At 37.5% G+C, this 27,451-nt stretch overlaps 1 protein-coding gene across 1 annotated transcript in view; it reads right to left on the reverse strand.

The window, feature by feature from the left end:
* The window catches only part of PHLPP1 (PH domain and leucine rich repeat protein phosphatase 1), a 206,821-nt gene that overhangs the window by 21,405 nt on the left and 157,965 nt on the right, over positions 1-27,451 (reverse strand). Inside the window, 6 exon segments of the mRNA XM_038525861.1 lie at positions 4,814-4,976; positions 7,676-7,876; positions 18,972-19,127; positions 22,467-22,562; positions 25,198-25,258; positions 27,075-27,277. Of these exon segments, the coding sequence (XP_038381789.1) occupies positions 4,814-4,976; positions 7,676-7,876; positions 18,972-19,127; positions 22,467-22,562; positions 25,198-25,258; positions 27,075-27,277 (880 nt within the window).

Here is a 27,451-nt window from a genome sequence, read left to right on the forward strand (position 1 = left end):
ATGAGTGGAAAGGCAGAGGGAGGCAAAGAGAATCCCAAGCAGATTCTCCTGACATAGGGCTCGATCCCACGACCCTGAGGTCGGTACCTGAGCTGAAACCAATAGTCGGACACTCCACTGACTGAGCCTCCCAGGCGCCCTTGGCATATCAATTTTCCATAGCACTGTGTATTTTATTACCTGCCCAGTAACTGCCTGTGCCACCCTCAAATGACAACTTCACCTACTAGCTGAGTGACTCTGCAATGGCTTGCTTCATTCTTCAGACCACAGCTAGCCTGCCACCTCAGCCATGCTGCCCAACCACTCCAACAGGTGCAAAAGGGGGGCTCCCTATCACCTTCACACTCCTTTGCCCTCATGGGGCAAAAGCTTTTGCTGACGTAATTATTTTTGTAATTATTCAGACATGTATATTGTTTAAATTGCCCCACCTTTCATTAGGGAGTTGCAAAAGACCTTTAATTTTATATAAAGCCTCCTTCTCTGTTACAAAGACTGATTTTTCTCTGAACAGGTTCACTAATTTTTATTATGAATTCATTAAGAGGCAAATAAATCCAAGTATTCATCCAAAGGAACACTGATTTAGCACCTCTAACGTGGCAGACAATAAGCCAGACATCAGACATCAGGGATCTACAGAGATGGCATCACAGGCCCTACCCTGGGGGAATTCCCAGGCCAGAGCAGGAAATGGACAATACTACTTCCAGTTGTGCGAATCAGCAACATGTACAAGTGTGCATGGTTGTGACAGCGAAGGGCCCACTGCTAAGACCTCCAAGAAGGCTTTCCAGGACGGGATTTTTGTAAGGAATCAAAGTTAAAGGTAACGTTAGGAAATTTCCTAAATAATTATTCCTGACCCAGATTCTAGGACCATAATGATGACTGCTCCTCATTTCTGGTTTTCAGATATGCAATATAAATGCATCAATGACCTTATAAATCTATGAGGTCGGCTACTCTACCCAGCTGACACCAAAGTGGTCCCTGATCTGTCTTCATTTGCATTATCCTACTTTCCAAAAAATTAATCCCTTTCCTTTCATCTATTCTGACCCAGCCATTTCCCCATGTTCTTGGTGTTTTTATCACCACACTGGTTCTCTCTCTCTCATCTCACCTTAGAAACAGTAGCAAACAGTTTGATTCCAGGGGATAGTCAACTTCCTGTACCCACTGTTCTCAAGAGTGTGGCATATTAAAAATACTTCATACTTCATTTCCCAGTGAAAATAACACAGATCTTAGAGATGAGTTCACTCACCTTATCCAAGTAGTTTATTACTGCATAGCACAACATGAAAATATTCTGAAGAAAATTTGAAACATTTTAAAAAGATACTGTTCATCTAGTAATTAAAATCAAGATGCCACGAGAACATGTTAAATTTAAAAAAGAAGTTCCTGATATGGTGTTTAAACTACACATTTCATTTACTATATGTATCACCAGTTTATTTTACCTACTTAAACTACACTTCAAAAAAGGTTAGAATAAGTCACTAATTGGAAGTCACTCAACCAAGAGCTTGGGGAACTGAATGCCATACTCATGATCACTTTTGCTATTTGGATTCATTAGCCACGAGTAGCCGAAATGTGGACCTCAGCCCAGGACCAGCCGAGCCAAGTCTGGCTTATGTGGTGACTCTGGGATCATATCTTCTTCTTTAGCTCATTGAGAGCTGATTTATATCCAGAGGGAAGCCCGTCTACTTTAGGACCAGAATAGAATACAACCTGCTCAGGGCACACAGGACTAAAGGTAGAAGATTCATTTGAAAGTGAAGACAATAAAACTAAGGAACAAAAGTACTCTCACTTGGTCCACTTGGGCTCACTGGAAAACTCTGAAAATATACTTTTTCTTACTAACAACTTGTATGATCTTCCTGCTCAAGTACAGAAAGTGATGCCTGATGATGAGATCTCACTAAGACGTACCAAAATGGAAAATGGCCAGATCTAAATTTTATCCGATTAGAAGGTGCATACACTCTCTGTTTTAGAGGTAGATGAATAATGGCTTAATTTTTCAAGTTACAAAAATATATTTTGGCACATGTATTTTAGTAGGGGAACTTATTTATACTTTTAAGTAATAACTGGCTTTGGAGCTTTGGTAACAAAGCTATGAATAAGCACTTTTCTTCAATGGCTTAAAAGATGAGACTGCTTGGAGAGAACAAGCTAGTTAAATATACCAGGGCCCATGCTTCTTTAAATCATGTTCCCTGTTCAGTTTTTATAATTGCAATGATCTAATACCTTTTATGAACTACTTTACAATTACTTCACTTTATTTCCAACAAGCAATATGAATATAATCTAGGGTTATTAACTCAATAATAAAATTTTAGTATAGGCTGAGTATTTCAACTGAGGACATTAAAAACACGCTAATTTAGAGCTCAGTTTGCAGTGAAGATGCTCATAGGTATTTTATCATTTGAGATACAGCTAAGCCTTTTCACCCAGAATTTTCTTTTGGATGGTTTAAATGTGTGTAAATACTTACACTGCAATTTAAAATATTCTCATATGAAAGAACACTGACATGCCAATTCAGAGTTCTAAAACATTATAACTACTACTTTATCAACACTATCTGTCCAGGGCTGTGAAATGTGTACTTCTGCACATACAGGATGCTTGATGTTGCCCACCACCACTCCCACCCCAGAGAAAATCCCCAACAACAAAATCTCTATCTGCTGGTGATGGAAGAGCTGGATCAGAAAGACAGGAGATTATTAACATATGGAAAATGCTAAGATTTAATATCTGGGATAACAAGAAAAATCAAAGACCAAAAGAAAGAAAATCATTAAAAAGGCAATACCAGAAGTAAAATTTTTAAAGGAGCTGTAAAGTCAGTTACAGGCAAAAGTCAACAGGGAAAACGTTAAACAGAAATAGGAGGCGCCGACTTTAGAATCCAGGAAGCCAAGCAAGGGTCTAGGAGAGGATCTGTTTTCACAGAACAAGAGTCAGATTTTGCAAAATCTAGTCAAAACCTAAAAAGTTTAAATGTCTATCTGTATCTGTACTTTAAACCAGATACTTAAAAACAAAACAACAAGCCTAATCCACAGTTTAGAGTTATAGAACATTAAAATAGGAGCAGAAAGTAAGACTGGCAAACGGGAGGTTGGTCTTGAGACTTTTCCCTTCTTGTACTGGGGTCCCACTGGGCATAGCGCACAGAGACCAGTTCAATAGGCCCCCGTAGAAGATACCACAGCGCAGCCCCTGTGTCCAGGAATGGGCAGCACAGGGGCCCTGGGAAGCTTAGCTGCTAACCTTTGCTGGTGCTGGAGGCCAAGACTTGATTAAGTAACAGATTTCCAGATTTTGCTGATCATCAGACAGAAGAATTCCATATAATCAACATCAGAGTTGAACCACATCAAGGACTGTATTAATCATACCTAACATTTACAGAGTCTTTCCTATGTGCCACTCCTATTTCGAACATTCACACGTACTGTTTCATTTCATCCTCACGGCACTGTGGTAAAGGAAGGAATATTCTTCCCCTCATTTACACCTGAGGAGATGGAGCAGTTAAGGAACTTGTAACTGGGAATCAACTCCAGGCCTCCCTTCAGAGCCCTGCCTTGTCACCACTGTGAAAGGTACTATGTAGAAAGCAGAAGTAAACTATGTCTGCTAGCTTATAACCAATGCTCTAAAACGCCAGTGACGTATGAAATGATAGTGTGCTCCAAGTAAAATACATCATGGCCTAAAGTGTGCACACACATGCACACACTTAGAAGATGGCTTGTGTATGCCTTGACCACAAATGTACAAAAAACCCCACAAAATGTATGAAGATGATGTGTACTACTTAAAGTGCCTTCAAATGTCTACACACTTTCTATAATCTGATACACAAAGTTCGTATCGGGAAGTGCCTGAAAAAAGAAGAATGGCCAAGAAGGATGACTTCTGTTCCCTTTTAGAAGATTAGAATATGCTCCAAGTCTGTAACTACTGAGTTATTTTTTTATTAAGCACAAAAGCGATGGTCAGAAATGCTAAGGTGCTAGTGAAAAAATACATGATATGTAAAGAACTTCTTACTTTTGTGCCAAAAAAACATGAATAAAAAGTTGTTAGATGGCTTTCATTCTGTTGAACTGGTTTCATCCTATGATCTACCCTGAGTCAGAAGTCAGGAACTGCAGACTATCTTCTGCCACCAATTTGTTGTCTTCATGTACACAAATCCTTTCATTATTCAGGAGCTCAGTATCAAATGGAAATAATATCTGCTAATTTCGTTAAGTTGAAATGAATATTTGGTGACAGCAGTGATACTGTATCTAGGGAATTATTACTGATTGGGTGCAGCGGTGGTGGATGCTATTTAATTGGGGGAGTCTGGGGAAAGAGTGTGCAGTAGTACCGTGAACTTTTTCAAGCTGCTGTCAGACATTTAAGTGACATACTTTTTGAACCTCATAACCACCCCAGAAATAAGGAGGACAAGTCTTGTTAGATGGGAAAGTGTTAGGTGACCCTATGGTTAGCCTTAACTCACACAGCTAGTTATGGACAGAGCCCAGAATATAATTTTCTCAATTCCCAATCCAGTATCTTTTTATTTATTGTCTTTGTTGACTTTTTTCCCCTAATGTTGACTCAACAGTGTAGTCCAATGGTTAGGAAAGATGGGGCAAGGATGATTGGAAGTCTTCAATCTAGGAAAGGTACAAACATCCTGAACTGATGAATTAGAGAAAACAATTCTCTTTTCTGACCTGCAGCTTGGAGTTTGTGGAATCAAACCACATACCTTGATTTCTGGGAGCTGCATAACTTCAGGAAAGACTTCAATGCAATTAGAGTGAGCAATCATGGTGTGCATGCGCCGGCAATTCATGATGGTTGTCGGGATAGCTTTTAGTTTATTTCCACTGATGTCAATTTCTTCAAGTTCTTCCAGCTTTGCCATTTTGCTAAAAAAGAGGAAATCCAAGGGGAAGGGGGTCAAAAATAATCATAAGGGAATTTAAAGAAAGTAATACATAACGAGAATAAAAAGGGAATTTACTATGATCCTAAGGATTCTTTAAAGATTCATTTGCAGCTATTTTAACAAACAGGGCCATTTTTCACTACTGTTTTTGAGTATTGAAGTATTTAAATACCTCCTTTCCAACTACAAAACAGAAACTACTAACTTCAACTTTTCAAATTAGCAAAAACAGAAAAATGAATGTCCCTTTCCTCTTAAAACTCTGTGTGTGGATAAGTTATTCTGGCAACAACCACTATGCTATGTAGCTTAGTCCAAACTCCAACAAAAATCCTACTGAAGTGGGTCAAAAGTTAGCATTAATCCAATATAAGTGCTTTAAAGGAGCTCAGTTTGAGAGAATGATTTCTTTGTACTGGCACTGAAAACTCAAGGGGATGTAGAGGAGAATGAAGTTATAGGCCCTATGAAGATATGCTTCTCCTAAAACTCTACTCCCCAAATTCCTCTGACACTGGTGATGATACGGTGATGGAAGTATCATCTGGATCATCTCCTGACCTTCTGGCAGTGCCCAAATTCGAACCATACCTAAACGAAATTTCTCTCACTGCCTGTTAAACATATACAAAAGTGGACTCTCTTTAATCTTACCTTAATAAAATGCCCTAATATAGTGAACACTTTTATTTAAGAATGTCTTTTATTGTTCAACCTTAATTAGTACTTGATCATAATAATATTAAGTAATAATTATAGTAACCAAATAAAGAAAATTTCAGAGTTAGGTTTTCTTGCCTTTTCTGTAAATCTGGAGGGGGAAAAAACCCTCCATCTCCATAATCCTGTAACAGCAACCACTACCTCTCTCTTTTTCTACCACTGGTAATGCTGGACTCCAAAAAGCGGAGGATTCCCAGTAAGTAGAACTCAAACTTATAATCTGAATCATTTAGTTTACAGTCATTGATATCTCTTCTATTTGCTATGTCTTCATTTGTTACTTTTCTTTCTGACATCTCTCAAATATAAAGATTATCTTATTTGCTTATCTTGGAAATAAATATATGCTGAAGATACAATAAGAACTAAGTTTTCATCTTACAACATCAGGTTTTTTAATATCCTGAACAGTCAACATGGCATCAGGATGTGTTACAAACAACATTGTGTACATAAGACTGTGAAGTAATCCAGCTCTGACTGCCTGAATTTGTAAGACTCTTACATTTTGGAAAGAAATATGGAAAAATCAATGAGGAATGGGGGCATGAAAAATAACTGAAAGTAGAAAACTCAGGCCCAAGAAAGAAAAAAGTTCAAGAAGTTTCTATCCCTCAACATACAAAGAAGGTGGTTGATGGACTAGACCGCTGAAGCATGTTCTTTAATTCAGCAACCATTTGTTGAGTGTCTACCCCAGGCCAGACCTCATAGGAGTCGTGGGGCTGACAGAGACAAATTGCAGTCCTGACTCTTAAGGAACTCAGGGTCTTTAGGGGAGTTACTGTGCCACACACATCACAATACCCAGGGAGACAGAAATAATAGCAAAATGGATCTTTACGAGGTGCATTAAAAAATCTCTGTATTTAGGTTGATTACAACTGACATGAGTCACTGAGGAATACCATCAAAATGTGAATTGATGGTAATTTCTCCTGCAGGGCTCATTCGTCGTCTTAAATGGTGCTGTGAGTCCTTTCAAAATTATCATCTTCTTATTCCATAGTAAAATACTATTATGTACACAGTAAAAGTACATAGAAATTAAAAAAAAAAAGTACACAGAGGTCAAGTACACAGGAGAAAAAAAGGTTTAATCATTAACATCAAATGAGAGAAAAAAAAGAAAGATATACAAAAAGAAAACAAAATAAAAACAAAAACCCAGAGCAATACTTTAAGTCAATGCATATTTGGGCCTTTCTCTTTTCATAAAGTTTCAATAGATTTGTAGCCTTGATGGCAGAGGAGGTAAGCTGTGCCCATAGTTTGCTTTGTCCCAGTGCTGGGCTGTAGTTAGCAGCAGAATACCAGAGGGGGTAGTGTTTGCTACTTTGATGTGTGGGTATGTGTTCCAAGTCTTAACTTGTTAGATGGACAAATGCCAATGACATGGAAGTGGAATAAAATCCTTCCAGACTCCATGTGTGGATTCCCTCAAAGTTAGACACAAGGCCACTGCTCCCTAAAATTAGAAGTTCAAATTACAACAGAATTAAAAATGGAATATTCTAAGAGCCATAAATTATTTATAATGCCACATGGTTTCTCTGGTGCCTTTTACACCACAGCACAAATACACAAACCAGTAGCTAATTAAGAACCGTCAAGTGCCTACTTTATGTTCTAATTCCCACACACTGTATTAGGTTAGTTTTTCAAAAATAATTTAGTTAAAAAGAACCAAAAGAAAAAACACATCCATGAAATGACATACCTTATTTCAAGATCACAACAACACTGTAATGATTGGGTCTTTGGATACATTCATATTAGAAAAACTAACACATTTCTCTTTAGGGAAATGCTAATCATTGCTCATGTGAAAGAAAACTGTGAACAGGAGTAACAAGCTTTACATTATCTGGGAAATAAACATTTTATCTTTTGCTTTTCCATCTACGAATCCATTTTCAGAAATGGAATGAAGAATATTACTTTGTGATCTTTTACCTTGCTGGAAAACTTTGTAGTCGGTTATAGGCCATGTGAAGGATCTTCAGATGAGGGTGTCCTGTTAACAAGGGCACACATTTATCTGTGAGGTTGTTATTTGTCAAATATAACTCCTGTAAGATGCTGTTCGTCTCTTCAGAAAGAGTGGCTGGAGGAAGGGTTTCCAGTTTGTTTGCAGAGGCATTCAGGAATCTCAGGCTACAATGACAAAATGCAATAAAATCCCACTGATGAGTCCAGAATCCTCAACAAATATAGAATTTTTCTGACTGATACCTGGCATGTTAGAAACTGGGCTTAAAAATATGAATTTAAAATTGGGTCCCGGCTTTACTAGCAGGTATATGGATATATAACTCCACTGTCTATGATAAATAAACACAATAACTGTGTTAAATTTAAAAAAAAAATCAATTTTTATGGAAGAGAAAGGTGAGAGGAAGTGATTAATTTTATAGTTGGTAGGGTGTAGAAAGGAAAGTGGTAAGGTAAAATTAATATTCTGTCTTAAGGAAGAGAAAACAATTGCCTAGTTTTAAATAAAAGGGCCCTCAGAGTAATAAAACAATTAGACATTAGGTCACAATACAACAAAATCACATAGTGACTAAGTCCTTTTCAGTATGGTGCCCAAACCACATTTTACTGATTTTTACTCACAACTGCAGGAGACACTTTGCTCTGTATTGAAACAACAGACTACTATATAGCACTGAGAATGAAAATCTCTAACCACACACATCAACAAGATGATGCTCACAAATAGAGTGAAAGGAGCAATACCAGGGGATTTGCTGCATAAGTCTGTAATTATCAAATTCAAAGTCAGGCAAAACTAATGTATGGGGGGTACCTGGTGGCTCAGTTGGTTAAACACCCAACTCTTAACTTTGACTCAGGTCATGATCTCAGGGAAGGTGGATCAAACCACATGTTGGGCTCTGTGCTCAGCGAGGAGTCTGCTTGAAATCCTCCTTCTCCTTCCTATGCCCCGCACCCCCTGCATGCACACACGCTCTCGCTCTCTAAAATAAATAAATGTTTAAAAAAACAAAACAGGGATCCCTGGGTGGCACAGCGGTTTGGCGCCTGCCTTTGGCCCAGGGCACGATCCTGGAGACCCGGGATCGAATCCCACATCAGGCTCCCGGTGCATGGAGCCTGCCTCTCCCTCTGCCTATGTCTCTGCCTCTCTCCCTTTCTCTCTCTGTGACTATCATAAAAAAAAATAAATAAATAAAATAAAAAAACAAAACAGCTAAACTAATGCATGCTATTAGAAGTCAGGGAAGGGAAGTAGAATCTGGGAGAGGGTCTAATTTTTCTAATACAATAATGTTTTGGTTCTTGATCAAGTGCTAGTTACACATTTAATTTGTCAAGTGTTCACTTAATTTGTCAAATGCGGCACTTATGATTTGGCCTCTTTTCCTTTATATTGTACGTCAATAAGATTTACGTTAAAATCAAAAAAGTGTATATGCTACCAGTTATCCAGATGAGAGAGTGAAAATGGCTAAAATATGAAGAACGTTTTTACACTAAACTAGCTAAACTAAAATCATGTCTTCCTTCCATAGTTATTGTGCAACATAAATATCAAAATACAAAGCTGGAGAACTGAAACAAAATTCTTGCTGTGATTGGATTCCAGGTCACTGGCAAGAGAAGGGAAGGACAGAGCAGGTACTGTGCATGGCTCATGAGTCACACTGGTGACCCTCCAGCTTCACGATGCATCTCCACTGTGTGGGCTCCCCTGTGAGGCTGTAGCACCCAGAACATGCGGAGTGTCTGCCCATCAGACTCCCCACTGTGCTTACCAAGGTCAAAGCCACCTTGCCTCCGCACCTGGAAAAGCCTGTTAATGAACCACCTTTCTCTTGTGTCACAACCCCTTGGGTTTGAAACTTTCAGTGTCCAATTCAGGACTACTCTGCCATATGTTAGAAAAAAAGAATAAAATCTTCCTTAAAAAAAAAAAAAAAGAATATGGAATATGAGGTACAGTTATTTTTAACCTTGATCAAAAAGAAGGCTTTGTATTCAGGAGTCATCACCAGGACTATCATGCCAAGCTCTCAATCCACTAATCCTCCCCAATCTTGCAAACCCCCACACATACTTACACACACCCTCCAACTCCACTACTTGTCTAAGGAAAAGCAGCTTCCCCAAAATAGAACATTTTCCATTAAAGAAACACGTATTCCGTTGACATTTAAAAAAAAAAAAAAAAAAAAAAGGAAGTTAGAAAGGGCTGTACAGACCATAAATAGTCATGGGAAATTATAGTCGTGTGTGCTACACAGAAGAAAATAAAGGTCATTCATGCAGTTTCTGAAATGATTTTGAACTAGGAAGGAAACCAATTTCAGCACCATAGTTCTTCAAAGTATTTTTATGAGTCTGTTTCCTTAGGTCCCATTTATATCACCTGACTTAAATACCCTGTTAAGGGTTTCTTCAGTGAAGAATTAGAACAAATTAAAATGTATTGCCCTGAAATATCATGGAATGGGGCTAGCTGGGAAACTATAGGACAATCTCATGAAAATATAATTGTCTAGGAAATATATAGTTAAGGATGCAAAAAAAGAGAATTCATGAATGTTTGTGTATTTTCAGGCCAGAAAAGGAAGGAACATTGTTTTGAAAGGAAAAAAGACTTAACAAGTGAATGCTCACCTAGAAAGCTCCCAAAGGGACTTTGAAAATCCCTCACAACAACTGAATGAAAAGAAGAAAGTGATTTCCATAAAGACTTGTTCTCTCATCTTGTTGAAATTTGTATACTGAAGAGCTATATGCTCTTTGGTGGGAAATTAAGAGGGGGAAAAAATCCCACATCCTACCCCTCCAGGAAATGAAACCAAGTTGAAACTACATGGGCTAGTTCCAAAGGATCTGATTTGAACTGAAAGGGCCTGGCTGAATCATCTTGTTAGTTAACGGTCAGAGAGGAGACAATCTGGCTAAAAAGATTTCTGATTATAATGGTCTCAGAAAAATTCAATTCAATGCCCATCCTCTTAAAAAGACTTGTCTCACAACCTCACAGTATTCAGCAGGAGACAAATTAGACTGGTTTAATGGTGTAGGTGCTGCATTTCCACCAGACTGAGCAACTACTTTAATTTTGCAAAATTTCTCCAGTTTGGTTAACAGTTGAGCTAAAAAAATAGGGTGTATAACCCTACCCCCTGCTTTCAAAACCTCCAAAAAATTCCTTAAGTACTGAGTTTGGTCTCAACTCAAGATGATATGATAACCTCCTTAAGCCTCTCCCTTATAGATTTTTGTGATAACTGTATAAAAGATAAAAGACTGTTTCACGTGCCAAGAAATGTTTCATCATCCATATAATCCTCTTCACTAGGCAACCCTCTTCTGCTGAATAGAGAAAAAGCAGTAACATATGACTGCTTTCTATTCATCAGTAAGGTAATACGTAGAGACCACAGCGCTTTCCTATTTTCTATTTCATTTGGTTCTCCCATCATCACAGTGATGCCCCCTACTATTTCACCGAAGACAGAAACTCAAGCTGAGAAAAGTCAAATTTCTTGGCAATTGTTAAATAAATTAATGGCAGGGCCAGAAATAAAACTCAGACCTCATTAATCTTAAGAGCCCAAGATTCCCTAACATATCTCTCCAAAATTCAAATGTTAAAAAACACTAATAATAAAACATTTTCCTGATGACATTTTCATAGGCCCTTCTCTACAAAAATGCTGGAGGTCAAGCAGGGCACCTGCTGGGTAGTGTGAAGACCACATGTGCAAAGTACTTTAGACTCCACTCCTAAGATAACTTAGTACTCAAAAGCTTTTCTTAGCAGAAAGTATAAAAGTTGCAGAGAAAAAAACACTCATGTACAGCTCCTGCCCTAAAGCATTTGGAAAGTTGCCCATAACAGCAGGGAGACAAGTCCACTTCCTGCTTCTTGAGCAATTGCTCTGTTCTTCCCTGGCACATTCTGTCCATCTGCTCTGGCTCATCTAGGTTTTTTTGTTTTGTTTTGTTTTTGTTTGTTTGCTTTTTAGTAATTTCCAGCACATCCTTAAATTTTACAGCCAAATTCTGTCACTGAAACAAAGTGCAGGACTTAGTATCAAAACAGATTTACCTATTTGTAGGTATACCAGGAAGTCTGCATTTTTAATTTGAGGTGGGGAGGGGGCAGAGGGAGAGAGCCTCAAGCAGACTCCCTACTGAGTGGGGGAGCCCGACACAGGGCTCAATCTCCCGTCCCTGAGATCATGACCTGATCCAAAACCCAGAGTCGGATGCTCAACTGACTGAGCCACCAGGCACCCCAGCATTCTACATTTTAATAATTTTTCAGGAGATCAGTACTGGGACTTGTATTCTATTAAAAATGCAAAAGGTTAAGATTCTAAGCCCAGTAAAACCCTTCTTTTAGACAAATCCTTGATCTCTGGCCTCCAAACGTCCCAGAACTGTGAAACACTCTAAATTCCTTATCATCTGTCTGTAAGACACTTTTAACAATTTCATCTGTCTTCACAAGGCTGAGAGCTCTTAAGGGAAGGGCTTTCAAACTTTTATGATAGTAACCAAGAGTACAAACTACTTTTTACATGACCACTCAGTACAAACGCAAGATATACATGTATAATTAAAAGTTTCACAGGGGTGCCTATGTGGCTCAGTTAAGCATCCGACTCTTGATTTTGGCCTAGGTCATGATCTCAGAGAAGTGGGATCGAGCCCCGTGCAGGGCTCTGTACTCAACCCAGGGTCTGCTTGTCCCCCTCCCTTTGTTCCTTCCCCTGCTTGCTCTCTTTCTCTCTCTCTCAAATAAATAAAATCTTAAAAAAAAAAAAAGTTTCATAATCACTACTAAATCTGACTCTATCTTAAAATGATGTTTTCTATCCTGCTTAATTTCCTAAAGTGCTAGTAGAAACCCACTAAATTAGAGTTATACTCCACTAATTTGAAAAAAGACGCACAATTATTAATTGCCTATCGACATCACCAAAGAGTAGAGAGATTCCAAGTGAAGAAAAAGTGCATACATCCTAAGAAATCTATTATTTTGGAAGGTATGGAAATCTGCCTGGCTACAAGGCTACGAGGTAAAGAAACAAAAATTATACACATGAAAGAACTGTTGAACAAGAACACAAAAATAATTCATTTTAAAAATTAAGTACAATTAAGAATTAATTAACATTTATGCAATACTACAAATTAATTGACAGATCTTATCCCAGTTTCATCAATTATCCCACAGATGTCCTCTATTCGGTCCAGGATCCAATCCAGGATCCCATGTTGTGTTTTGTCATGGCACCTCCTTAGCAACTCTTTTTGTCAGTCTTATTTGTCCTAAACAACTTTTACACCTTTTGAAAAGTACTAGACAATTATTTTGTAGAATGTCTCTCAATTTAGATTTGTTTGAGGTTTTATCATTAGGATAATGTGGTGCATTTTTGGTAGAAATACAGAGTAGTGATATTGTGCCCTCCTATTAGAAGGCATGTGATTCTCAGATTCAACTCCCAGATATTCTTATTAAGTAGGTCAGGGTAAGGCTTCAAAACTCTGTGGAATTAAGGATTCTGATGATTACGGAGTCAGTAAAACGGAGATAAGGGCCAGGAATCTGCATGTTTAATATGTGCCCCAGGGTACTCTGAAGACACTTTGAGAAACACTTTAACTTTATTCTCAAAATATCAGAAGTTCATAAGTTAGCTCCTTCACTTAAACAAAATAGTGTAGGCAACTTAGCTTTTAAAAATGCCAGAAATATCTGTCTTTGCCAAAAGGCACCAGTTGTCATGGTCAATTGATCACGCTCTCCAAATTCTCTGTTCCTGTTTAGTCCCCTTGATATTTACACGTTCTGAGTCACTAAAACTTATGGTCTGTAATGTGACTAATACTCTGGGGATATTTAATAATTACCATGTATTTCATTTGCACATACACTCTCCCCACTCCCACCCCTGAAAGTACCTTGTACTGCTCCAACCAGGGAAAAAAACAGACTCTAATGTCCACCCACAACAGGAATCTATAATTCTCTTTTAAAGGGTCAGCTGCAGCTTTGTTAATTCACTGGCCTCATATAGGAACAGCTCTCTCACCATCCAATGAGTGTGCAGATGTGAGATGGACAGGGAGGTGGACCTCACCAAGATTTCGCAAATAGAAAGATGGCAGTACCTCATCCATCTGCTCTGGTGACTATCTATCCCACCCTGCCCATCTGTTTCTGAAGACTGATTATCTGAAACTCCTAGGGGCTTCCATCAAGATCTTCAACTTTAAGCAAAAAGAGGTAAGGTGAGAGATCTAAGACAGTGAGAGATCTAGATTAGAACACTGCCAGTTGACCCTACAGGACCAAGTCCCACCCTCATCATAAGACACAAAATCACAGTCAACTTGGCAACACACGGTCCATCACATCTCACATCTGTCTACAGTTTTTGAGCTGCCAGTGAAAAGCAAGTAAAAATAAACAAGACTCAAAGATGAATTAGGAGAGTAAATTCATAAGCTAACATTGCTGGTTCAAACCATAAGAATTTTAATAATACTGGTCTAAGGTTTCACAGAAAGAGAAAGATATTACTAAAAGACATCTAATTTAAAGCAGGCTCCCTTCTCTCATTGGGTTACCAAATACCTTCTACTACCAGGTAAAGATTAATAGATGCCACTCTAAAGCTATAATACTTAACAGACAATATCGTAATTAAAACCATGACATTGGTTTTAGCAGGCAAGATTCAGAGCTAAAGAAAAACTCACAAGAAAGAGAGTCAAAGTTCAGTCTTTTGCTCTGTGTCCAATGACGCATGTTTTTCTGACAGTTCTCTTAAAGCTTCCAAGCACAAGTTCTACTTACAGCACGAGCTAAACCATTTATAACTTATGAAGACTTGCATTCAGGCCCTCTCCTCAGTTATATAACCAAACACAGAACTGGCAACAGTAATTTATTACCACAAAAAAAAAAGAAACAAGAAGCATCTATATGTTTTTAAGATTTGTATTTTGGAGCAAACTGAATAGAAGGGGAATTGAAAAAAAGTTTCATTACTGCCTGAAGCTATTTACCAAACAAACAGCTCTGTATTCTATAACAGCAAAGTGCTCTTCTTCATGCCAGGAGCATAAATTGAAACCAATTGTGTCATTTCCCCCCTCTCTTTTACCCTCCAAAACCCACCTTTTCTTATGGTCTGTTGTGTAGTTATTTTAAATTCTGCATCAGAGTGTGAGCCTCTTGAGGGTAACACCAATGTTAGTCATTTCCAATGCCCTGCGGCACCCAGCACAGTGACTTCAGTGTACTGGGCAGCAAGATGTTGGCCTGAACCATGCAAACTAGAACAAATCACAAGTGAAACCACCTGCTAGATGCTTGTCATGGAGATTCTGTCCTCAAAAACCCTCTTTCATGTTTTAAGCTGCATCTTTTCTGGGTCGACCTGCTCCCACAACTGTCAGTTTTCCTTTATTCTTTACCCCAAGACTCATCAAACCAAGTACACAATCTCTCTACATTTTCCTGAATGTAAATGATGCCTCAGTAAAAAAAATACAATTTTTTATAAAAACTTCAATAGAGGGGCACTGGGTAGCTCAGTCAGTTAAGCATCTAACTCCTGCCTTCAGCTCAGGTCATGATCTCAGAGTTGTGAGATTGAGCCCTATATGTCAGTAATCTGCTTCAGATTCTTTCTCTCTCTCCGTCTGCCCCTCACCCTGAGGCTTGCGGGTGCACAACAAATGAATGAATGAATGAATGAATAAATAAAATTTAGGAAGATAAAAATCTCCCATTTTTTAGGTTTTGGAAAGGAGATAAGCAGAAGTATTAACCATTTATGAGCAGTAAATAGTTTAATGGGAATCATTATCAAGTGTTCTGTGCTGTCTTTCAACAAGTGAGTAAAGCACTCATCAGCTTTACACTATCCCTTTCATAACCCTATTTGCCTAAGAGAACCAAAACTCTTAACTTTTTCTGAGTCAGAGACATGACTAATAATACTCTATGCTGAGAGGTGGCTATTATGGTGGTTGGAAAACAAAAGCACTGAAATATGCCTTCTTGAAAAAGTTCATTTCAGCCTTTTTTGGTCATTTGCTCTTCTCTCATAAAATAAAGGAGGATGCTTGCTCCTTGTAATTCACCCAGCCTCCTTCTCAGGACTTTCCTATGCCAGAATTACATTTCACACAGCCTGCCCTCCTCCCAAAACCCACAGAAGCTGGTGAATGCCCCCACAACAGTTCCTATTTTCCAAAATGCAATTGGCTTCAGACAGACCCATCTATTCAGTCTATGGGAATTGCCTCAACGCCTTTAGCTCACACTGTTAGCTCAGCTTATACTCTCCATGACAGCAATGTCCTCTTTCAGTGGTTCAATTCAGGTCCCTAATTTTCCATGTTGAATTACTAGAAATATTCCAGTTCACACAGTCCTTCCACTTCCAAATTACAGATTCCGTTTGGGAACTGTCCAGAATATGCAGCATGGGAAAACTGAGATTCAGAGTGAGCTGCACAGGGTCACAAAGTCAACAGTAAGCAGAATCACCTGTGGAAGAATCTAAATTATAGCTGCCCAACTCAAATTCTTTTCCAGACATGAAACCACAGTCTCCTTGACTACACTTATGAGCTCCCCTCAGGGACATGTTTTAGATCAGCCCCAGCACCAAGGAGATCCACTGCCTGCTTACTGATTGCTTCTAGAGAATTAAAAATATACAGAACTGTCCTTTTAAAAACTGAACCCTCAGAACTGAATAAAGACTCATTATCTGTTGGGGAGTTCCAGTGTTTTTTATTACTCTATTAGCTCCGAGCTTATCAGGCTTGGCCAGATTCAGAAAAGATTTATCTCACTCAAAGACTACTAAATCTGAGTCCATCTATCCACTTGTTTCTGGAGACTCACTATAGACACCCAGGAGAACAAGTAGATTCTCATGATAAAACTACACCCAAGTTTTGTCTAGTTAGCCTTATGAAAGAAAACACAAGGTTACAACATAACTTAGAATTTTCCTACAGTACACATGACAACAAAAAGCACGTGTCCTCAGCTACCCATATACTGTGCATTGTACTGCTGACTCTTGAAAAACACGGGTTTGAACTGTATGGATCCACTTATACATGGATGTTTAAAATATGGTATAGTGCTGGAGGTGCATTTTCTTTTTGATTTTCTTAACACTTATTTTCTCTAGCTTACTTATAGAATACAGTATATAATACATTTATAATATACAAAATATTTGCTATTTATATTATCGGTAATGCTTCTGGTCAACAGTAGGTTATTAGTTAAATTGGGGGGGGGGTCAAAAGTTACAGAGATTTTTTTACCCCAAACCCCATGTCGTTCAAGGTTCAACTGTATTTTGATATGAATATAGAAATACAAACAGTTCTTTAAATGATCTTGAAACATTGCTCTTTTTGTCAGGGGAATGATATAGCACTGGTCAATTACAATTTAACAATCCTATTTTCTCACAATTCCATTATTTCTCTAGAACTATTCCAGTAGGAATTCGCTGTAACTTACATTAAGTACAAAGACTGTTTTTTAAAATGAGGAAAAAAAGAACAAAAGGAAAAGGAAGAGAGAACTAGGAATGGTCTCTGTCCTAATCTAGGCAATGGTTACAGGGGCATATATGTGTAATAATTCACTGAGTGGTATGCTCAAGTGTTGTACAGTTTTTTTACTATAAGCTCTATTTTGATTAAGAAGGTTTTTATTTTTTATTTATATTTTTAAGAGATATTATTTATTTATTCATTCATTCATTCATTCATTCATTCATGAGAGATACAGAGAGAAAGAGGCAGAGACATAGGCAGAGGGAGAAGCAGGCCCACTACAAGGAACCTGATGCGGGACTCAATTCCGGACCTCAGGATCATGCCCTGAGCTGAAGGCAGATGCTCAACTGCTGAGTCACCCAGGCGTCCCAAGTTTTTGTTTTTTTTTAAAAGGAGACAGAGAGGAAAAAAAGTGAAAATCCAAGGGTGAAGGTAGTATTTAAAATTCCTTAAATTTTCTTTTGTTCATTAAATAAATATTTGTTGAGCACCCTGCTTTATTCCGGACATGCTGCAAAATGCTGAGGATACCACTATAATTAAGACACAGTCATTGGACACAGCATTCATAATCTAATAGTGGGGACAGACAGGAAACAGAAATTATAAGACACTGTGTGATGAGAATTATGACAGGAATAAGCAAAGGGAGTTTGGTACACATAGTCAGGTATCTAATTCACTTTAGGAAGGCAGAGTTCTTTCCATCCATGAAAAATCACATGCTGAATGAAACATATCTCAAATTCATATTTTAAGGCAGAAAGACCCATCATTGTTTTCTTCTGCAAGAGAACCATAAAATTAAACTTAAATTTTTTGTTTTTCTTTTTCTTTTTTTTTTTTTTTAATTTTTTGTTTTTCTCATGAGGTATATCAAAGGTTAAATCACCTCTAAAATTATGGTCACTCACTAAAAGTTAACTTTAGCAGAGGTCAACATGATGCAGGCCATCAGCCTGAGCATTTTCGTGTGATGCAAAAAAGATGTTCCAAAGTAAGTCAACATTCAGTTAATGTAAAGCTTTCTTTAAGGAAAGTTCTGCATGTGGCAACTCTCCACAGAAAATAGATTCCACTGAATGTTTAAACTAACCTCCCTCTCAAATCAAAACAATGTCTTTAACTCCTCGGTAAAACAAGCTATTTAGGAAACATTTGTTCAAAGGAAAATAGTTTAAAAGCAAAGGGAAAACTGTGGTAAATTAAGTACAACGGGTCAGAAAACAACATCAGCAAGAGAACTTAGCAAACTCTAGGGAAACTATGTCTGTGACCCAAAGTCACAAATGTGTGAAAGCGAGAGCAGAGAATCCTAAGAATATTCAGCTCAGACTGGAGCAGACTTGTGCACGTTATGAGCAGGTAGCGAACTTATCTTCATTTTATAGCTACACCTCCACAACACATGCTATCAACGACTCCAATCACTTCTCTCCAGGAAGCAGCAAAATTAATGAAGAGCCTGCAGGATAGCCCCTGTCTCCACCCCCTCCTAAATAGAGAAGCGGCTGGCAAAACCATTTTCTTTGTAAATCTCGGACACATCAGATAATCCACACGAAGGGTTGGTCTCATACCATATAAGACAAGAATACTAACAAGGAGGCATTCGACAACTCAGATGGATAATAAAACAAACAAGCTACTTTACCTGTCGGCCTTCATGAGAAGGTTCGGTGGCAGCTCCAGGAGCTGGTTGTGTTGCACATCCAAGACCTCCACTGAGGTCCTTTCTAGCCTTTCAGGTAGCCTTGTCAGCTGGTTATGTCCAGCCAGCAGCTTCCGGAGACTGCTGTGACAAAATAAGCTGTGCAAAAGGGGACAAAGACAGAAGGAAACGTATTTAGAGCTAATCTGGGATAAGAAATAAAAAATGAACAGGAGTCGAATACTTTAAATGATCTCTCCAAAGAAACATACATTCATTCAGAGCAACTGCAAATTCATATTAACATAAGCTCAAACTTGGAGCTCTCTATATTTTAATACTTAAACAAACAAAAAAAAATAAAGGAGGGTGGGGAAAAACTGTGAACAGGAATATTTAACAATGAAGCTCTACTTAGTGAAAGAGAAAAAAAAATTCCATAGGAGATACTGAAGAGAAGGGTCTACCCTTGTAAGACTCCGAAGACATGCTTTACAAGGTTGTAGGTCTCAAGGTAGAGCTCATGTCTTCTGTTGCCCTGGAACACGGGTGTTTTACCTACAAAAGGTTCTCAATAAATATAGTTGACCAATTTTTACCTATAGGATCAACATTAAATAAAGATTCTTCTATCCGATTAAACTTTTACAAATGCTAACTGATAAAAAGTTACATTTTTCCTTATTTGCATTTCACAGTTACAATTAATTCTTCCTTTTCTCACTTCCCTAAGTCTGTATACCTTTCTTTTCTCTTTGATTTAATCCTAGACAAAACAGAGACCCCTCCCAAAGAGAAGGAAATGCACTGAATTCACTAGTCTCTTTTGAGCCTTAAGAGAGCTGTTTGGAACCCTGGCTGTGTTTCTTCTATGGGTTATCAAAACCGCAACAAATGATGAATACTTTTTAATCAAATATAAATCTGCTTTATGACCAATTCAGACTTCGAAAGTTGTAGAGAATAGAACAGCCCCTGGGCTTAAACCCAGAAATGTGGGGTCTATGGCAAAGTGAGGTTATAATCTGCATCAGGATCACTCTGGAGGGAGACGTCCTGGTACACTGTCAAAGAACGAGGCAACCCCTACCCACCTCCTGCCTTCTGCCACTCTGACCTTACTCATGGACCACCAGAGCTGTTAAAATCACTCCACATGATGGTTGAACTTTATTCACTTTAAAACTAGATTCTTCACTCATAGAGACACAAGTAACCTGTCTCAACATTGTGACACCATGGGCTGCCATAAAAGGTACCTGGCATGCCTGCCTGGAAGGTTTGGATATCCATGTGACAAGAAAGATTATCCAGGACATTCAGTCACAGGGGTCAATAGTCACGACTATCACAGGGGGTGGTCTCTGTAATTCACCTCAACCCAGTAATTCAGGATTTGGTTCACTAATTTTACTGTCTTGCTGGGCCTGGGGTGCAATTTAGTATTCAGAGGGAAAAATGTGTTATTTATTATTTACACATACACACTTCATCCTTAAATAAATGGATAACTGAAAGACAGATAACAAAATCTTTATCTTGACTTTCCAAATAAGAAAGTAGATATTATAACTACAGAATGAGTCTTAAATACTAACTACTGGACTTAGCTAAATTCTTCTGGATACTAAGCATTAAGATACCTTATTTTCCTTTTAACATTTCTATTTTGAAATATTAATTTGTTTTGTCAAATTCTTCATATACATTGCTTAAATAAAGCTTGTATATCAAATCAACTTCTAATAAATTGCTGTCTTGTTGCCTGAATATTAGATCAATGAAAGGGCTGATAGAAACTTTACAACTAAACACCGTAAGAAAATAGTACATACTGTTTTTGTCCTACATGTTAAACAAAACGTGCACATGCACACACACAGACACATACTTTTAATTCCTAAACAAGAAGGCATTTGGAATTTGCTTTGTAATCATTTGCTTTTGAATTCATTTAGATCCCCAAACAAGGCTGACTGATTCAGATCAAATCAAAGATTAATGAACTTTGGGGAAATGTGGATAAAAATATCAGTTATCTTATTTTTATGTAATTGTTGGGTTTGTACACATAATATCTTTGTTGTAGCCCACAGTGAAACAGAGGTCTGGGATACCAATGTGCTGCTATTTGTCGGACTGGGGAGGTTTGAAGTAGGGAAGACAACAGAGAAAACAGAAGAAAGGTAACATTCAAAGATTTTGTTCCAACAAATTCTTTTTCCCCCATTAGTAGTAGCCTATTTTGATTTTTGCTGTTTGTCTTCTGAAAAAGTCTCTCTCCATCTCACACATACACTACCATCCACAGGGCACATCAAAGTCCTCTTGATAATGTGATTGGCTGCACTGGGTCACCTAAATACTCAGTCAACATAAAACTCCAAAGCAGAAAGCATTTTCAAATAGACTGAAATTCCAGGTATAACATATGGCCAGAGAACAAAGTAAAATCAACTGAGTTTCTTAGAGACTGAAATGTAACCCAGATTTCTTTTATGAGATCTATATTCTAACAGTGTTAACCAACAGAAATACAATGCAGCCATATATGTAATTGTAAATTTTCTAGTAGCCACATTAAAAATGGTGAAAAGAAACAAATAAATTCTTACATTTTATTTGACCCAATATACCAAAAATATTATTTTAACATTTAACTAATATACAGTATTAGTGAGGTATTTTGCATCTACTGCATATTTTATACTTCAGTACTTCTGAGTTAGGACTAGTACATTGTAAGTCTCAGCAGTCACATGTGACAAGTGGAACCACTCATATAAGATATATAGCATTTCCATCATTACAGAAAATTCTATATGGCAGCACTGGAAGAGCCTACTTTTTGTTATTAATTGCATGGCTAGTCACTAACAGTAATATTTTGTACCAGAATTCGTTAACCCAAAGATATTTGTATCTATGGACACTAGACATCAAGAAATGGCTGTGTCACAAATCTTGCCATTAAAGTGAAAATTATGAAATAAAAATAACACATATTAAGACAAAATAGAGAAGAAAAGTTATTGGACCTTTATTCCTAATTTCTACCAAGAAAAACAGAATCTAGTTTGCTCTTTCTAGGGTTATGATCTAATAATTGTTTTTCCCAAAGTTATGTTTGAGGAAAACCAAGAATTATTTGTGGGGAAGGTAGATATGTTGGTCAACAGACAGAAGCTGAAGATTCTGAAAGAACTGAGATTACTGAGGTGAACCAATCATACTATTGGCTAAGTTTTCAAACACTGCTTATTTAGAAGCACCCCCTAAGCACTGCTCATCGTGGCTGTGGAAAGCCTGGCTGACAAAGTCTCACTCTACTCTCCACTGCATGAAGAAAGTCTGTAATTCCAGGATACCACATAAGGTAAAAGATCCTAGAAATTAGGTTTCAAAACAAAGCCTTCTAGGAGTTCATAATAACAAGCTAAATTATTTAAAAACTGCTTATCTGATTTGAGATTCTCTCACTTGATCTGTAATACTTACCGTGCAGGAAGTTCACATATTTGATTATGGCCAATATCCAAAACTTCTAGCTTTCGGCTTTCACATACCCACTCAGGCACGTTTTCTAAGCAGTTCCTAAATATAAGAATATACAGTTTTTTCTCTGATTGGAATTTGGCCTGAAGTATGGTTTGAAACTCAGAATAATTACATAAAATGAATAAAACTTCAAACAAAATACCAAAGTATCGTGAATATTAATCAAAAGGATATGTATATTCACTTTAATCTAGAAGCAAGATGAAGTATGACAAGGAATAGGAAAGAAAGAAAAAGTAGAAAAGGACACAGTTACATCATCTCTAAAGTCTTAAAAAAAAAAAAAAAAAAGAAAAGGTCTGGTTCCCAGAATTGCTATCCTAAGAAATCTATAAATCCATGCAAGCTTAGCAAGAGGATATCTTATATTGGAAAAAACAAACAAGCATACACATTCTTCTAATTAAGTTAAAAGGCATAAAATAGTTCTATTTTCCAATTCACACTTTTACCCTTAACATTAAAATATTTCTCAACTCCAGCAGGTATCATGAAAGGACTGCCACAGATCACAGTAAAAGGAAAGAAATGGCACCAGTGAAATGGTACACTGACCTGTAAGGTCCAGAATTATTATTTGAAAACATTAACTTAGACATGAGATGGCAATTACAATTACCAGAAAGAAGTGAACTAAACTAATGCTGACTTTATCATTAAATGAACTCAACACTTCTTAGACAAATCTACTACAATGAGTTATCCCCCTAGTCAAGGATGATTAGCCTTTTTCTTTTTCTTTTTTTTTTATATATGTTAAAAGACCAGGCATGAAAAATGTAAAATGGTATATATACTGTGAGCACAATTCTTCAAAAAAGAGATGAACCATTCCGTGAAAATATGATGCTTGGGACAGGACTTTGGTCCTTTTTTTTTTCCTCCCTTCACTTTGATAAGTGAAAGGAGGAAAAAAAAACCCATTGTGATGTTAAATTGGGGGCATTACATGTGATTTAAAAACCATTTTCTTTAATTTTGCTAGTGTACTAACTTTTCAATTAAAATATAGAAAAGCCAGCATTATTTTTTTAGCATCTGTACAGGTACACAGGGTTCTGGCTTTGAAGTTCTGAAGATTGACACCCTCAATTATTTTATTTTATAGTGGTTAACCCCTAAAACATCTTCATAAGATAGGAGAGTAGAAGTCCCTCTCCCTATAAACAACCTTGATATATAGCAATACAACTCTTCTCAGTCATAAAAATAACCTGAAACTTTGAACTTGAGGACCTAGTAAACACCATATGATGGGTGACAGCTCAGTTCCTGCAGGTAACATAAATACATCAGAGGAGGAGGGTGAAGAGCTATGTCAGAGGTGTCAGGTTTTCTAAGAGAAAGCCCTATTGCTGGGGAGGCGACTGAGCAGAGTAAGTTATCTACAATGAAGATCCTGGATATTAGAGTTATAAAGAAAGATGGATAGTATTTAAGTGACAATTCAGGGAAAACAAGACAGGGTTTCCAATTCAGTCTCATTCAGGGGTTTCAGTGGGAACCATTTGCCAATTACATGCTCTAAATAAAAGAATAGATTTACTCTATAGCTGACTCTCTGAAATAAATCTGTTCAAGCTATTTCTATATCCCCATGTATGTAAACCCCATTCCAATACTTTTGTTAAAGGTTGAAGATAGCATTCCAGACTGTTTAAAAATAATAATCAGATAATATCTGACTTCAAGTTTATTAAACAAAACTGTTAGACATGAATTTAGTAGGAAATTAATGAAGCAGTATTCATAAAGTATTTTATAATTAAATTTCTGAAAAATTGTAATTTTAATACTTCTGACACTTTCTTACATAATTCTGATTGAGAATATTATTTTGAAAATCACCAGGTTTGTATATTTTTATGACTAAAGGCAAATTCTGCACCTGACCAATTACATGCCAGTTGTATCAGATTTTGCATATGGAAATGAGTTAACACTTGTTATGCTGAGTGGGCCACATTCCCTCATGTACTATGGTTGTTCAGAAAATTTTGGATATCTCCTTTGGAGTTATGTTAAAAGTTTCAATTTTTGAGTGTTAAGGTTATTAAAATCTAATTTATAAATATAAATACATGCTTTAGGCCTTCAGGAATTAAACATGACACACTGCTGTAGTGAATTGTATAAAAGGTGAGATGGTTAGTCTATTTGCAGATAAGCCAAGCAAAGTGAGAAGGCTGGACAGAAATCCTACTTTGGTAGGGTTGGTTGCTACTTTCTAAGGGTTCTTAGCAAGAAGATGCAGGTGCAAAATAACAGAGAAAAGGAAAAAAAAAATCAAAGAGAGCACAATATTTAAAAAATGAAATTAACATCATTTCAAAGACTGAAGATATGGTTAATATAATTAAAGAACTTCTAGACCTTCCAGCCATATGATACTCAACTCACTAATCCTTCAGGCCCAAACATGGTGGCCAAATTGGTGACCACATGGACATAATATCTTGTTTCTTCTATTTTGAACTCTAGCACACAAATGTAGTATTTTAATTGATAGATATTTATATATATTTTTCAAAGGATAAGTAAAAACTATTGAATTTAATTTGTAATATTTACTGTCAAAATATATTTTAAAATTTTTAGGCATAAGCTCAGACAGGATGATCTAAATAACTTTCAAGCAGACTCTAGAGTGCTCTAGGACTTGGCTTCTTACCGTGAAACATCCATGTAGGACAGATAATTTGGAACTGGGTAAACATCCAGTTGAACAAGTTCTAGGAGGCAGGGAAAAAAACACAAAGACATTATTACCATTCAAGTCACACAGAGACTCTTTTTGTATGTAGAACATCCTCACTGTGCTTTATTCACAATTGTTTAGGTTAGGAAGTACAATACATCCATTTGTTAAACTGGGAAACTACAGGAAAGTACAGAGAACCTCCAATTTAATCACAAGATCTTATTTAGAGATCAAAATAAATCACTCATTCTACTTTCCTACCTTTTCCCAATCCTGTGGCTCTCCTTGTTATGCATGGTAAATGTTATCTGGAAGATAAACTGTATGAACACAGTTTTCTACATCTGGAATTCCTTCCATAAAACCAAATGCATCTGGCTTTTGCCTTTTTTGCTCTACCGAAACCATGTTCTTGAGGGTCACAAAGGACTTCGTCTACCGAAATCTGAAAACCCTTCCTCAAAGCTGTCTGATAAAGGATACAACCATCCACACAGGGCTTTGTTTCTCAGAGTAGTTTCTAGATGCCCTTCTGCTTCTCCACACATTCACTCTGTGATTCACAAGTTCAGCATCCATCTGGTTGCCTATCCTGGTGCCAGCTCTGAGGATTTTCTAAGTTGACTTGGTACCAGCGCTTTTCTCTTTCCCAGTTACCTTACTTCCACGGTTGCAGGTACCACTTTGGAACAGACGAGCCTCAAATCAACATCTGTAGTCCTGACTGCAAGTTCCCATGTGCTCCCATGAAAACCATTACAATGACGGGGATGAGCAGGGAGGCAAGGACTCCATTCTTCTCCATAAATGAACCCTGTACACTACTCACTTCTGTCACATGTCCCTCCACTTAAGAATCTCCACGGGGTCTCTCTAAGCTTACCGCACTAGCTTCAAACCTTCAGCATCTGACTCCAAGCCACACATCCTATCATCTTATAACTACCTCTTCTCATTTTCCAGCGCGCACCTCTGAGTTCAGAATTCCCTGACTTCTCCCATCTGCCAAACAGACTACATTCAGATTCTTTCCCCTTCAACACCCACTTTGTGCCTCCTGGCTATCAAAATCCTATAACTCTCAGGTACCTGAAGCTATCGGACATTTGTCTTGTTTCTCCTGTGAGATGATAATAGTCATTCCAAAAAAAAAAAAAAAAGAAAGAAAAAAATCCCCTTTAAATCATGCACTACATTCTGCATAGAACAAGTATTTGATAAACAACTGTTCAACTTGTAGTACTAAGTACTTGCTTTCACTCAGTTTTCTGATTGCAGGGAATCGAAATCTTCACTTTAGCAAACATAGGTACCTAGGATCTTTTCTTTTTTAGAACTGTCAGGATTTTCAGATGCTGTGGAAAAGATCTCATTAAATGAGCAAGACTCTTGATTTGTGGTGTCCCTGTGGGTATAGAATTCAGATCTCTCTTAAGATTAGTTCCTTTGTTTGAGGAGCATGAAATCTGAGGCCCTGAATAGAGTCCAAAATGGACCTTCCTTTCATTTTCACTCTCCCATATTAAATCATGGTTCCAGACTTACTATCTTAACAGAGGTAGTCCACAAAATAGTTTATTCAGGCCCTTTAAGCAGAGTAGCCAAATCAAAAGTGGGAGTAACATCCCTAAACATCATGAGAAAAATAGGTTGGGAACTACAAAATCTTCCGTTTTGGTTCCTTTAAATACCATACCAGCATTCTTCTTTTATGATTTTTACCTCAGCAAAACCTGACACTTATTTTATTAAATGAGCAAAGTAAAATCAGAGTGAGGTAGAGATGACGGCGCTGAGTCAATTCTTAAAACCAGAAGAGAAACTTTGATGTGGTCTACATTACATACCATTAGAAGCAGCATAGAGCGCTTTTAGGAAATAGCCACAGATGTTTAATGTCACCAGCTGATTCCTTTCACAGTGTAGAACTTCAATGTTATTGAAAATCATGGCATCTAGATCACCAAGCTTATTGTCACGCAGATCAAGCTGAGTGACATGCTGGAGAAAGTCCACTTCATCTGCTATTAGCTTCCTAATTACGTTCAGTCTTGAGGAGAAAGGACACAAACAGAGACTATAATTAACTGCAGTGCTATAAATAAATAACCACACCCTAATAGGCCGAGGTAAGGAGATGGGATGCCAGTCTCACTATATTATAATCCTCCATTATTTCTTTAATCTCTGCATCTGGACTTCCTTAACTGGCCAGATTCCTTGG

This window comes from Canis lupus, chromosome 1, assembly GCF_011100685.1.
Source record: "Canis lupus familiaris isolate Mischka breed German Shepherd chromosome 1, alternate assembly UU_Cfam_GSD_1.0, whole genome shotgun sequence".
Classification (NCBI taxonomy): Eukaryota; Metazoa; Chordata; class Mammalia; order Carnivora; family Canidae; genus Canis; species Canis lupus.